A 15,456-nucleotide genomic window follows, 5' to 3' on the forward strand; every position below is an offset into this window, starting at 1 on the left:
TTATGTCTTGTGGACAATGTCTTTATGTCTTTATTTATGTGTGTATGCTACTTGACACCTTAATTTCCCCCTGGGATCAATAAACGATACTCTACTCTACTCTCTACTCTACTCTCTATGCCAGGGGCATTTAGTAGGCCTACCCCAGTAGGCCTGGGTTTGGGTCCTGCTGGTGGGGCAACTCAACTCCCACTTGCTTCAAAAGCTGAAAAGGCAAATGACACTTGAAATGCATCTTGATTTCGGAGGACGTGTACCTGAAGGATAATGTGTGGGAATGAATAACCAGACTTCAAGTGTACCCTTTACCTAGTTAAAGGGATTTCCAAATCGCAATACAAATGTAGACAACTTGAAAAAACTCCCGCACACTGACCATTTCACTGTTTTTTTTAATGTGTGGGAATGAATAACCAGACTTCAAATGTACCCTTTACCTAGTTAAAGGGATTTCCAAATCGCAATACAAATGTAGACAACTTGAAAAAACTCCCGCACACTGACCATTTCACTGTTTTTGCTTTAATGAACGACGTTTCGGTACAAGACCGCCATCAGGCAATCTCTGAAGGTCTTGTACCGAAACGTCGTTCACGTTTTCATATTTAAACCGATTACATTAGGTAGTTTAGACCTAGCCTCGCGAGCCATCCTACGTACTTCCGCCAAAGGATTGGCTCCACTACTGTAGTCTGGCCGTGCTTCTCTGTGGAGTGCCTGGAGCAGTAGAATTTTGATCGCAACGCCCCCCCCAGAAAACAGCCAATAATCGAATACGCCCCCCACGTGGGGACGAAAGGGGGAGGACGCTCGTGACAATGACATACACATCTGCGCCAGAGCCATTGGTCTGCGCTATGTTGTTGTTGAGTAACTGCCAGCGATTGGGTGAGAGGTGTCCAATCATTTCAAACCATAACTGAGTGCAAACTTCCTGCTTCCTACAATCGCTTCAGAGCAAACAAATGCCAGACCATAAATACGAAATGAAATGGTAGTATTATGGGATGGTCAGGACCAGGCTAGTTTAGACCATTCACATGAACTGATTACCTAAAGAAACTGCTCATGTTAACAGTTCACTTGCATTCTGTTAAACTAATCAGTTCAGTTAGGGTTTATTTGAGTAGGGACAAATAGGCCTACACATCATGTAGGCTGTACAACAGCCTAACAGATAGGCATCATAGCATTTGTAGCCATAAGCTAATTTCCAATGCCCGTCCCTAGAAGGGCTTTTAAAGTAAAATATAAAAAAGTTTTTATTGTTATTTTAAAAGGCAATCTATCCATTCATCCAAGCCATTCATTTAATAAGAAGACAGGCAATATACATACACATACCTAATCCTATTTTAATGTACAGTCACTCATTCATTCGTCCACTAATTAATCAGTTGTGTTATACTGACCAGTTTAAAACCAAAAGTGCACATGAAGAGTTAAACATGGCTCTTGTGATCACACCGCATGCCTCAGCACCAGGCCTGCCCACAGGGGAGGGACAAAGGGGTCAGCTGCCCTGTGCCCTGAATTGGGTATACATAACATGGTATGTATCATTTTGGATGGGGGGACACTGATCCGGTGTTGTTGCACACACACACACTACACACATAAAGATAGATATGGAAGTATTCATGCTTTATGAATCTGTTTGGGAGTCATATCATCTTAATTTCACAAATATTTCCATTTGTAAAGCTCTACATGTACACATACATTATTTAAAATATATTAACAAATACAGTATATTACTGTAGTAATATAAAAATAAAGATATTTAAACACGGAAATACATCAACACCTGAGATGGCCCTATTGCACTGGGTTTGTACTCTCTGTACAGCAGGATACTGTATAAATTCATTTTTTTTTCTTTACAGTGTACCAGAACTGTATACATTCATAAATTAGTAGGACTGTTAAAGGTCACAGTATATCTGTTCACAAAACAACAACAAGAGTCTTCTCACCAAACAGGTACTGTGTACATACAAAGCACAGCACAATCTTCAATTTTCCTTTGTTTCAGACAAGTCCATTTTTTAAATCCTTTACCCTACACGTTTCGACTGTGAAATTTCTGTCTTCATCAGATGAAGACGGAAGTTTCATGTCTGATACAAAAGAAACTTGAAGATTGATATAACTTAAAGACATAATTCCCGTCATACATCTGAAACACAGCACAGCTCTCAGACATGAGAAGTTTGACCCAATGAGGACAGTCATTTCTTCTTTATTTGGGGTTCGTCCATTTAATTTTCCGTGTTTGTCTTGACCTTAATCCAGGTTTCTTTCGCCTGTTCTTTCTCCTTTCCAAAAAAGTTGGCAATTTAACTGTCCGTGACGCAGTGGTGGATGGTGATGGTGTACATGTTGTTGGTGATGACGATATTGGCTCCTTCCTGTCATTGATGACGGGCTGTGGGGATGTGCTCCTTGTTTCAACTGAGGACTCTGGTGATGGAGTGTAGGGTGCACGGCTTGAAGGTGTAGTCGCGCGATCCTTAGTTGGAGACTTAGTGGTTGATGTGGTGGTTGATGGTGGTGGTGTGGATGTAGGGCTTGAAGGTTTGAAAGTGGTAGGAGGCTTGGTGGCTGGCTTGGTCCGAGTAGAGGTTGTAGGTGTGGTGGATGGTGTTGTGGCAGGGACTGGTATCCTACTCAAGTATTTCATGGCATGCTGGGCCCATGCTGACTTTGGATCTGAACATATTACTATGCCGGCTAAAGTTTCAAATCTGTAATGACATAAGTTGTTTTGTAAGCTGCCATCTTTAAACAGAAATTATGATATTTGTAGCCAAGTAAATTATTACAATGTACAGTGTGTAGTGGCAATATTTGTGAAACATACCTGACAGCCTCAATATCACATAACCCTGCTTTATGGACGGTGAACTGCTTCAGCTTGGTGACTGGTACTGTGGTGGTGCTTGTTTTTGTACAGCAGTTCTCCACAGTTGGCACGTTTGCTGTCGATTACATACAGTGAGTCATTACCTGTAGGAAGTGTTAATTTGCTTGCCAACACCACACATTTCTAAAATAAGCATCCTGCCATGTAGGCTATTCACTGCCTGTGTACTACACTAACTATTATCTGGTCTTAGTAGGGTTGTAACAAATGGCAGTAGATGTACAGTATTTGCCAAAAGGCACCTCTGTGCACAAAGCCCCTAAACAGTTGGGCCTGTACGGTATGCCATGAGGATTTCTTGTCAAACTCTTCACTGTCACTGTCAAAAGAAGGCATAAAAAGCCCCCCAAAACATTTTTTATAAAGACACTTCTAACATCTGAGGTGTGCACTGTACACACAGACACGTAGGCCTACAGTATTAGCTTTTACAGCACACTGTTTCTTCATAGTGTTGTTAATGAATAATTTCACTCGTGAATATTTTCAATTCAGTTACATAACAAAATACAGTGAATTTCAGTGAATACATGAATATAGTGACTACAAGGCTTGGAACATTAAAGGTACACTGTGCAGGAAATGGTCAAAAAAGGTACTTTACATGAAAGTTTACGAAGTAATAAACCATTATTTTCTAGTATGGCCCAAGTACAGTCGTTTTTGCAGCTAAAAATGTCTATTTTTTGACATTCAAAATGGCGGACCATGGAGAAGATCCCCCTTTTCATGCTTGAAAAGTGCAATTTTCCCAGTCATATAGTGAATACTTAGAATTTGATGTTGGTGGTAAGTATTCATGAAAAAGTTAACATTAGAGAATGAGTAGCATGAGTTCTAGAAATAAACAACTACAAATCTTGCACAGTGTACTTTTTAAAGTATAACATTCATGCTCACTGTGAATGATAAAACCAAACTAATGGAATAGGCCGTTCAAGTCACAACTATGTAGGCAGATTGTTGCACATGATTTGGCTGAGAACAAACTAGACTCTAGTCAAGACACTAAATCACTTCAGATTTTCATATATTACAAAAAGACAGGTTTGACTTTTATCAGTATATAGTCAAATAGAAATAGTCTACAGCTCAAATAGGAACAAGAAACAAAACACCTGTAGATATTATTTCTGTTCAAAGACAACAAAAATGCCAACTATGAACCAAAACACAAGAAGTAGATGTAAACAAACAAAACAACCCATAGTACCCATACTTTTCACACGTGTGTAAAAGTCGATAGAAAGTGAGACTTACATTCACAGAGAGTGGTGAAGCACACCACGATGCAGAATAGAGTGGTGACCACATTGGGCCGCATCCTGCCCTATACTGTGCTGTACTGTATACTCGTCTAAGTAGAGAGACCCCAGCAGATTAACAGGTAACTGCTAGCTAGTGTCGTATCTGTCCGTAGCCTCTAACTGTCTGTTTACTGGACCCTCTATGGTCAATGGCCTCCTGCACTAAACGAATATAGGGTCCGTTCTTTACTTCACACCTTTTTCTACTGTGGGCCTGTTCTCCTCTGCTCTCCTCTGCACTCTCCTCTCTTCTCTGTCTTTTCAATATGAAACAACTTGTGGTTGCCCTTTATCAGTCACTCACTCCGCTGTGTCTATTTCTCTCTACAACCTTTCTCTTTTTTTTCTTTCATTCTCTCTCTCTCTCTCTCTCTCTCTCTCTCTCTCTCTCTCTCTCTCTCTCTCTCTCTCTCTCTCTCTCTCTCTCTCTCTCTCTCTCTCCTACTCATTCTCTCTCTGTGTGTATGTCTCCCACTCTCTATCTCTCTTTCTCTCCATCTCTCTGTGTCTCTCAGGGAGGGGCTTCGCTCGGCCCACGGTGTAGTGGAAAGCCCATAGCCCCTCGGCTTTGCTATGACACGATGCCGACCACAAAACCAGCAGCAGCAGCAGCAGCAGCCAGGGGTGGTTCTAGTCATTTTGGGGCCCTAGACAGAAGTGCAGCTTGTCAACAGGCTAGGCAAGCAGCCGCTTGGGGCCCCCAAGCCCCTACGTATGTGGCAATTTTGTTTCAAATGTTCATTCCTTCGCATTTTTCGCTTGGGGCCCCATCTGACCCTTGAATCGCCTCTGGCCCTAAGCAAAATATAAACATGGGGCCCTCAAAAAGTCATTACATAGACAACACAGAATGCTGTATTTTTCTCATTTAGATCTTAAATTACTTAACAGTATGTACATAACTGACAAATTAAGATTAGGCCGATTTCTTTTGTGTGTGTTTACTGCAACTGTTGAAGACAGATTTGGTCAGGGGCTCGGGGCCCTAGGCAATTGCCTAGGTTTGCTTCATGGAAAGTCCGCTTCTGATGGCAGCAATGGCTGCAGCTATAGCGGCGTCCTTGCAGAGGAAAGAGTGATGAGTCTCACACGGGCCTTTGCACTGCGAGTAACTGACGGAAGACATGAGTGTGAACCTGCCTGCCCACCCACTTCAACAATTCTGACTGAGACAGAGAGAGAGAGGGAGAGGGAGAGAGAGAGAGAGAGAGAGAGAGAGAGAGAGAGAGAGAGAGAGAGAGAGAGAGAGAGAGAGAGAGAGAGAGAAGACCCCTAGGTCTTCGTAGGTTTCAGTATGTGTGGACCCTTTCTTGTATGTCCAATAGAGAGGAAAAAGACTGCCATTTGGAGTTTAACATTATTGCTGTGTGCTTCGTGTGTGTGTGTGTGTGTGTGTGTGTGTGTGTGTGTGTGTGTGTGTGTGTGTGTGTGTGTGTGTGTGTGTGTGTGTGTGTGTGTGTGTGTGTCTGTGTGGAAACTTGGCATGTCCATTGGAGACAATGCAAATGCATAAGACCCCCTGAACAACCAGCTATGACTGTCTCCGTCTGCAAAGCACAGGGCCAGCGCTACACACAGGCAGTCAATGCAGTCGCCTAGGGCACTGTTGTTTCCTAACCTTTTTGTATTGTGTGCCCCCTAAGACTTTTTATCATACCATGAGTGTGGCTGCTCCATGCATTTGCAAAATATCCCATGTTACATTACATTACATTTTGGCAACAAAAAATTTAACCAAAGTGTTACACTTTAGCCAGAGCACTAACGCAGGAGACAGAGAGATCAAGTTCAATCAGAGGGTTTTATTCAATTCCACAGGGTTACACAGGTGAGTATTAAGGCAACTTAGAAATCTTCTTTTCAGGTCGTTAGAGCAAACACAGGATGAAGGTAAGTAACGTAAAGATTGTCTTTTCTTTTCTTCTTCTTAGAAAACAAAACATAAAAGTCTTTCAAAGTCCAAACAAACAAAAAGGGGTAATCTTACGACCACTGTGGTTTTTTTTCTCAGCAAAGTTCAAGGCAGGAATTCTCAGAGGCAGAGCAGCAGGGTTCAGAGTGTCTGCAAGGAATGTTCATGACCGAGCACCGGAGAGCAAATGACAAGGACTTAAATGGAGACTTCACAATGGACTGGAAGAGTTTGATGAGCTGCAGGTGATTCCCCTGATCACCTGCCACGGGGTCTCCCAGGGTGCTTGGCAGGGGCATGAGCCAGCATGGACGGCTGGGGTTTCCCAGGCCGATTGCCAGGGACTGATGCAGGCTGGCGACATCTCCTGGCAGGTTGGGGCATGGCAGGTCGGGGCATGACAGTACCCCCTCCTCTACGACCGTCACCCGACGGTCCAGGAACCACCGGATGGTCCCGGCGGAAGTCACGGATGAGGGACTTGTCCACAATGTGGCGGGACGGCACCCAGCAGCGCTCCTCCGGACCATAGCCAAGCCAATCGACCAGGAACTGCACCCCTCTGCCCACCCGTCGAGAGTCCAGGAGGCGCTTGACCGTGTACACAGGACCATCTGCCAGAAGACGGGGAGGCGGGGGTGGGGGAGCAGGAGGAGACATAGGAGACGTTACAACAGGTTTCAGCAGAGAGACATGGAAAACTGGACTCACCCTTAGGGACCTGGGCAAAGCAAGCTGGTAGGCCACTGGGTTTATGCGCCGGACTACTCGGAATGGGCCAATGTAGCGTGGTTTGAACTTTTTGGACTGAACACGCAGAGGAAGGTCTCGTGTGCACAGCCAGACCCTCTGGCCCGTCCTGAAGGATGGGTTTGGTCTTCTCTTGCGGTTGGCCAGACGCTGGGCGCGCATCGAGGAGCGCTTCAGGGCTGCCCGGGCCCTTTTCCAGGCTCGCTTACATCTAGCCACCGCAGCTTCAGCAGATGGGACATTGACTTTGGGCTGCTCAGAAGGAAAGAATGGGGGTAAGTAACCATATTGTGTTTCAAATGGGCACATACCGGTAGAGGTGGAAGTTAGTTGGTTATGGGCAATCTCTGCCCAGAGAAGCATCTTACTCCATGACTTTGGGTTCTCAGAGATCACGCAGCGCAGGTATTTTTCCAGTTCCTGATTGATCCTCTCTGTCTGTCCATTAGACTGGGGGTGAAACCCTGAAGAGAGACTGACAGTTGTATTAAAGAGAGACCAGAAGGCTTTCCAATACCTGGACACAAACTGTGGGCCCCGGTCGGATACCACATCGGCTGGAACACCATGGTACCGGACCACCTCCTTCAGGACGACTTCGGCTGTCTCTTTGGCTGTGGGTAGCTTGGGGAGAGGAACAAAGTGAGATGCTTTAGAGAAACGATCAACAATTACAAGAATCACTGTGTTTCCTTCAGACTCTGGCAGCCCTGTGATGAAGTCCATCGATAGATGCGACCATGGGCGACTGGGAATTGGGAGTGGGCGGAGCAGTCCTGCTGGGGCCTGGTGTGAAGACTTTTGAGTAATGCATATAGTGCAGGCCTTAACATATTCAATAACCTGTCTAGCCATGTCAGGCCACCAAAAACGACGGCTGAGGAAGTCTAACGTTCGCTGCTCCCCTGGGTGCCCAACCCAGTGTTCGTTGTGACCCCATTTCAATACCTCAGAGCGCATTGATGAAGGTACAAACATGCATCCTGATGGCCCATCTCCTGGGTCTGGTTCCGTCCTCTGAGCCCGGAGGATGGAGTCTTCCAAAGCAAGGCGCACTTGCCCGATCACTCGGCTCTGGGGTATGATGTTCTCTGGGAGAGGGGTCTCTTCATTGCAGTCGTGTTGACGGGAGAGGGCATCTGCTTTGGTGTTCTTTGAACCTGGTCTGTAGGTAAGTATAAAATCAAAGCGGTTAAAAAACAGTGCCCAGCGTGCCTGACGGGGGTTAAGTCTCTTAGCTTCCTTCAGATATTGTAAGTTTTTATGATCAGTTAAGACTTGGAACTGGTGAGTAGCCCCCTCTAGCCAATGCCTCCATTCTTCCAATGCGAGCTTGATGGCTAGTAACTCACGGTCCCCTGCGTCATACCTTTGCTCGGTGGGCGTCAGTTTCTTGGAGTAGAAGGCACACGGATGGACCTTGTCGTCCTGGAGAGATCTTTGAGACAGGATTGCCCCTACTCCAGTACTGGAGGCATCCACTTCGACCACAAAGGGAAGAGCAGTGTTCGGGTGTCGTAGGATTGGTGCAGTGGTGAAGTGCCTTTTCAGGGTGTCAAAGGCTGTCTGTGCTTCAGTTGTCCATTTGATTTTGGAGGATCGGCCCCGGGTGAGAGCTGTGATGGGTGCTGCGATGCTGCTGAAATTTCGGATGAAACGTCTATAGAAGTTAGAGAAGCCAAGGAAATGTACTGTTATTTTACTTATACTACTGCATAAATATTGTAGAGCACTTTTAGTTTAACAATACTAATACTGTGAACGTTCTGTAGAGTACTGTTATTTAACAGTTCAATTGCTGCTGAAAAAATGTTATATACTGTGATACATTAAACAGCAATGAGCTGTATTTGATTTTTGGTGTGAAATAACAGTAGAATTACAGGTAAATATAATTGCCAGTAACTGCCGTTATTTTGCAGGGAAATTTTCTTAGAGTGTACAGAACAACAATTACAGATGCTATGTAGGGTTTTTTTGCTTGTTTAAGTACATTAGCACAGGTTTAAGTAGAGCAAAAGTTAAAGTTCAGAAGGAAATCCTGGTTTGTGTTCATAGTATGGCCCTTGGAGTTACTTTATCAAATCTGAAGTGGCCCCTCGAATAAAAAAGGTTTCCCACCCTTGGTGTACTAAAGTCAGGAAAGAGAAGTCTTTACTTGCTTTTCTTGAAAGTTAAAAGAGATGTGCCTAGACTCTTGCAGACTGGGAGGTTGTTCCACCACTGAGGGACAATGACAGAGAACAGTCTCGACTGGGATAGCTTAGGGCGAGCAGGCAGCAGAGCCAGGCAGTTTGTGTTGGAGGAAAGTAGTTCTCTTCCAGGAACACAAGGCCTTAGTCCTTCAGATAAACTGGAGCCATTCCTGCAGTGCTTTGTGGGCAAGGGCCTTGTGCTTGATCCAGGCAGGGATAAGTAGCCAGTGCAACTCTGTGAATAGAGGAGTAACATGGCTCCTTTTGGGTTGACTGAATACCAAACGTGCCGTCGCATTTTGGACCACCTGAAGTGGTTTTAAAGCAAGTAGGCCTGCCACGAGTGGCAGAGGAGAGTTGCAGTAGTCAACACGGGACATGACCGTGACCTGAACTAGTCTTCACATAGCATATTGGTTCAGAAAAGGTCTGAATTTCTTCATGTTGAACATCTTAAATCGGCAGGCCCGGGTGACCAGCACAAAAAGGAAGAAATAAGGTGTTTGCCTAGGGCAGCAAGCTGACTAGAACTGACCCTGACAAAGCAATCTGGTGTATCTAGCACACTGGAGCACCACAAGTAGCAGCTTTGCACACAGTGGTCTGGTGTGGTGTGTGCACATGCAAGAGAGTGTGTGAAGACACAACATGCATCTTGCAATGTCTAGCAGTGCTGTGCTGTGTGTGTGTGTGTGTGTGTGTGTGTGTGTGTGTGTGTGTGTGTGTGTGTGTGTGTGTGTGTGTGTGTGTGTGTGTGTGTGTGTATGTGTGGAGACATGTCTGATTGCACGGCTACTGTACTTCTATGCTTACGTGACTGCAGTGTGTTGTCATGTGGTTACTAATACGTGCTTGTAGTGTAGCTCCCTCATCACAACAGCGTGTGAAAGTGAGAATATGTGTATGAATTGGTTAATGTCTGTGAATAGGTGAATGTGAGAAAGTAGTGATTTTTTACTGATTTTAGCAGTGGTTCTTTGCCAATTGATACCTGAAGCACCTGCAAAAAACGCCTACTGAATGCCTATAAGCCCTTGTTGGGAAAGTTGCCTTCAGCCTATAAATACCTAAATATCTTAGCCTCTAGTGCACATGAAAACATGAAATAAGTTGCATTTAAACCCCAAGACCCTCATATTGCATTATTTGAATTGAATATTGCATTCATTCAGCTGTAACATACCCACATTAGTGGGTCATTCCACGCCAAATCTCCGAATCATCCCGCACGACCATCTCAGATTTGGCAGAAAAAAATCAAGGAGGTTCACAAACGTCCCAATAGGAAAAGTGCAAAATTATAGCTCTCAACTCCTCATAGTTTTGTCATTAAAAATGTTTTTGTCAGGTACCCCCCTGACTCGTTTGGAACAGACTTCTCAGAGAGCCCACTTTCAGAGTGTTGTATCTAAAAAACTATTTTAAGTAGGTCCTTGTGAATTTCAAGGGATAACATTTGGAACATGTACTTGTGAAATGTGGATTTTCACACATCCTCTTGTCATTTACCACCGTTTTATGGGGGCTTTAAGTTGCTTGAAAAATTCTCACCTTTGAATTTGTGGGCATCTTTGAAGGACTGTGGTAAGTGCAGATTTAAAGACAGAGGTTTGATAAGGACAATGTATGTTCCCAACCATTCTGTGCATGTTGTGTTGAAAGACTGATCTTCTGCGATGAACAGTTTAGAATATATGAAGTCTTTAAAATGGAAAAACTGAAACTTGATGCCATCTTTGCCACGTTATTAAAAAAAAATGTCACGACTCACCACCATATTATCAACAGTTTTGGAAAGATTAGATGTCTGTTCTTAACATATCCAAAAACTGGGATGGTATTCTGCCTCATTTGGTCACAGTGATTTTTTAAAAACCCACTGTTGTGTGACTTCCACTGCTCCTATGAAAACCTGATATTGGGGGGCAACTTTGCCACGCTATACCAAAACAATGACAGCAATCACCACAATGAACTGAACAGTTTTGGAAAGATAGGATGTCTGTTTGTAACATATTCAAAAACTGGGATGGTGTTCTGCATCAATGTCTTGTAATGACTCTTGAAAAACCCCTTTGCTGTTACATCAGCAGCTCCTGTGAAAATGCCTAAGTCACATGAATTACCAGGGGCAGAGCTACAAGGGGACAAGCAGGGCATTTGTCCAGGGCCCTCCTGAATTTGTGGTAGGGGCCATAATCATGACCTTTGCAGACTTTTGGGTGCCAATCTATTTGGGCTGACACTGTGAATGACAGGCAGTTTGACTTGGGCATTTTTGATACAAGAAATGTGACTTGAGTATTTTTGAAGCACAGTCAAGAAACAGTTGAGTGATTTATATACCATTATTATTTTTCTTTTTCTTTTAGCTTTTAGGTAACTACATTTTTTGGTAACTAAATGTCCGTGAATTAAAGGTTATGGCCATGTGTTTAAACCTCAACACTGTAGGAGTTCACATTTTGCTATTATACCGTGAAGTACGTCTTGAATTGCAGTAGTGATAAATTAATTGAATCATTCTGATTTGTAAAGTAGCATTGTTAACACATAGTCTTGTTACTGGAAGTTTGTCCTATTTTTTTTCAGCATATTAATTTACTAATCAAATTTTTTTTAGCTGTAAAGATATTTTAATATTTTAATTCGACACATTTTAAATTTTCCATCATGTTTGCAGCTTTACTCTGTTAGTAGAGGTACATATCAAATGATTGAACACAAAGGCTTTTGCCATCATCCAACACAATGCGCTAGGTTCCTCGGTCATGGTTAGGACTGGGGCGGGGCCAAGTTCTATGAAGAGGGGGGGTGGGACATTTCTATTATCATGGAGAAGAGAAAAAAACAGTGATGATACACAAGGAGGAGACTGTTCGTAAGGAGGTAACCTGACTAAACAGCTGTCCTGCCCCTCCAATCACCATGACTGAGCTACCCTGAGCATGGTGGTAGACCACTGCAATACTGACTGAATGTTCATCAAGGGTGAACTCTGTCGCAGAGTTGAATAATGCAAGCATTAATGATTGATGTTCTACGTCAACCCTGATGAGTTTGCATAAATGCACATACTTGTGTACACGGAGTGAAACACATATCAAATGTTGAAAGAATAATCACATGATAAAAAGTAACATCTCATATACAATCCAAAATAATCCACAGCATGTCTCAGAACTGCATCAAAATTGGCGAACAAGTTATTAAAGATTATTATGAATTGTAATAAAAAGCATTGAGATGTGGTGATAGTCAGGATGAACTTGTTTCAAGATCTACGGGGATGTTTCAGTGATTCAACATTTCATCACTTTATTCCGGTATTTGGTTTTCAGTGCCTAAAGATGAAGTTTACACACGTCTTTAACCTTTGATTTACTGAAATGTAGTTACTGAAAAAGCTGAAAAAAAACCTGTCAACAGCCACTTCTACTTTTTTGCCGTATTATATTGAGAGTGTCGAAAATGCTCAAGTCAAATATCTTGTATCAAAAATGTCTGACTCAAATTGCTCAAGGCATTCACAGTGGCGGAACAATTGCACATAGGGCCTCATGGCAAATACTGGTAGATAGGGCCCCCATGTAGCCTGCAAAGATCAGAGCAGGGGCCCCACCTCAATAGAGCAGCAAGCTGCAGATGTCACACAGTCGTTTTTACAAGTCCATTTTTTTAAAAATGAGACAGAGCACCACCCCAGTTTTTGGATATGTTAAAAACAGACATTGAGTCTTTCTAAAACTGTAAATGTCATAGTGGTGAGTTCTGTCATTTCATTTGTATAACATGGCGAAGATGCCACTAATATCAATTTTTCATAGGAGCTGTGGAAGTCACACAACAGTGGGTTTTTGAAAAATCATTGTGACCAAATGAGGCAGAATACCATCACAGTTTTTGGATATGTTAAGAACAGACATCTAATCTTTCCAAAACTGTTGATAATATGGTGGTCAGTCGTGACATTTTTTTTAAATAACATGGCAAAGATGGCACCAAGTTTCAGTTTTTCCATTTTAAATACTTCATATTTTCTAAACTGTTCATCGCAGAAGATCAGTCTTTCAACACAACATGCACAGAATGGTTGGGAACATACATTGTCCATATCAAACCTCTGTCTTTAAAACTGCGCTTACCACAGTCCTTCAAAGATGCCCACAAATTCAAAGGTGAGAATTTTTCAAGCAACTTTAAGCCCCCAGAAAACGGTGGTAAATGACAAGAGGATGTGTGAAAATCCACATTTCACAAGTACATGTTCCAAATGTTACCCCTTGAAATTTGTAAGGACCTATTTAAAGCAGTTTTTTAGATACGGCAATCTGAAAGTGGGCTCTCTGAGAAGTCTGTTCCAAACAAGTCAGGGGGGTACCTGACAAAAGCATTTTTAATGACAAAACTATGAGGAGTTGAGAGCTATAATTTTGCACTTTTCCTATTGGGACGTTTGTGAACCTCTTTGATTTTTTTCTGCCAAATCTGAGATGGTCGTGCGGGATGATTCGGAGATTTGACGTGGAATGACCCTTGTATTAAAAATGCTTAAATCTCAAGAGCCTGAATGCAGCGTATATGTGTCTCCAGGCACCAAAGGTCAAACAACATAGGCTACATATAAGAGTCATCAGGCTGAAATAGTTTAACTGGTGTGGGCACCTCCTGAGGGTGCGCCAGAGATTGCAGGGGGTCCGTGGAATTTTGTTTGCGCTGAGGTTGTGACCAAAATTCTGCTTGCGTACATTATAATTAGGCCAAATAAAAACCAAATTATAACACGTTTTGGATCCCATGTAAAGTCATCGAGGTATTGATGAATTAAAGCATGAATCCTTTTAATTAATCACTTCAATAACTTTTTAAGTGCATATAAATGTGTAGAAGGTGTGGTTAAGGGTGCACAGCCTGTCTTGGGCATAGGTAAGGGTGCACGGCTTGTCTTGGGCATAGGTAAGGGTGCACTGCTTGTCATGGCCAACCGGTAGGGCATTTGCCTGCCACGTGGCTGACCTGGTCCGGGTCCTTTGCCGATCCCTCCCCGTCTCTCTCCCAATTCGCTCCCTGTCCACCTCTCACACTGCCCTATGAAATAAAGTCGAAAAAGACAACAAAAACAGCTTTTTATTTTAAGACAAATAGGTTAAGAACCATTGGATTATAGATATGAAATATACAAATGCAGTTCATTGGGGGGCTGTGGTGAAGGCAAAAAGCCCTTGAGAACCTCGCTCTCTATCTCTCTCTATCCCTCTCTCTCTCTCTCTCTCTCTCTCTCTCTCCTAGTATCTACTTGACACCATCTCTACACTGTAACAAATAGCTGTTTATTTACGGCAATTCTGCAACAGCATTCTACTGTTTTTTGAAAAAACAGACAACTACTGTGAAAATATTACTTTGAGTCACATATTGAGCATAAACAGTAAGTACTGCACAATAGCAGTATTCGCCGTTGTGGAAAAACCTAGAGATGCACCGGATCCTGATTTTTAGGATCCTGCCGGATACCAGATCCACTGAATAAGATCCTGCCGGATCCGGAACCGGATACCGGATCCTACAAAAGGGTTGAAACATATAGTCTACTCGCACACGTGGGCCCTTTTTATTACGTTGGCGCAAACTATTTTTTAGACTCATTGGCTTATTGCCACACTGCCTGCAATAGCCGCTTCCAAAGGGATTTCACTCCATGCAGTGATTGGGGTTGTGAAAGACTGAAAAGCCTAGGCTAGACATGCACCAGACCCTGATTTTTAGGTAACATGCCGGATACTGGATCCACTGCTTAAGATCCTGCCGGACCCGGACCCTGTGAAAAACTCTATTATCCTGACGGATCCGGAACCGGAACCGGATCCGGTGCATCTCTAGAAAATAACAAGTTATTTTAGGCAGCACCATTGAAACCCATTCATCCTCCACTTGTCCGTGATCACCATCAAACTTCAATACCACCTGAAGAACTGAAGTCATTCTGACTGGTTAAAGATTATCTGATAGTATCAAGCATGATGAAACAATTTCTAAGGAAACTACAATACTTAATAAAAAGTGCTTGATGCAGCAAAGTGTGAGTAGCACATGCATTTTGATAGTGATGAAAGTGTGAATGGCTGAAACATTTTAAGAACTTGTAACACTCTTGCAACAAGCAGCCCCATCTAAACCAATCTGCTAATCAGTGCCTGGCCTCACCTGAGTAGGGCTGTTATGCCATTATTCAATTACGGGCGTCACCTGCCAAGGGCCTGATGACTCTGGTCACATGGTACTCTTGCACCTGTATATAAATCTGGACTATCAACACTTCAGTTGCTTGCCTGCCTGCTGGCTGGCCTGCATGGCACAGCATAGCAC

The 15,456-nt window shown here is 43.3% G+C and overlaps 1 protein-coding gene across 1 annotated transcript; it reads right to left on the reverse strand.

The window, feature by feature from the left end:
• Window positions 1–2,071: 2,071 nt before the first annotated feature.
• On the reverse strand, window positions 2,072–4,277 carry LOC134466640 (integumentary mucin C.1-like). Its single transcript, XM_063220527.1, has 3 exons — window positions 4,187–4,277; window positions 2,864–2,981; window positions 2,072–2,747 (listed from the first exon to the last, which is right to left on the reverse strand). The coding sequence occupies exons 1-3, from the start codon at window positions 4,248–4,250 to the stop codon at window positions 2,243–2,245; spliced, it is 687 nt and encodes a 228-aa protein (XP_063076597.1). The 5' UTR covers window positions 4,251–4,277; the 3' UTR covers window positions 2,072–2,242.
• Window positions 4,278–15,456: the final 11,179 nt, after the last annotated feature.

This window comes from Engraulis encrasicolus, chromosome 16 (assembly GCF_034702125.1).
Source record: "Engraulis encrasicolus isolate BLACKSEA-1 chromosome 16, IST_EnEncr_1.0, whole genome shotgun sequence".
Lineage (NCBI taxonomy): Eukaryota > Metazoa > Chordata > Actinopteri > Clupeiformes > Engraulidae > Engraulis > Engraulis encrasicolus.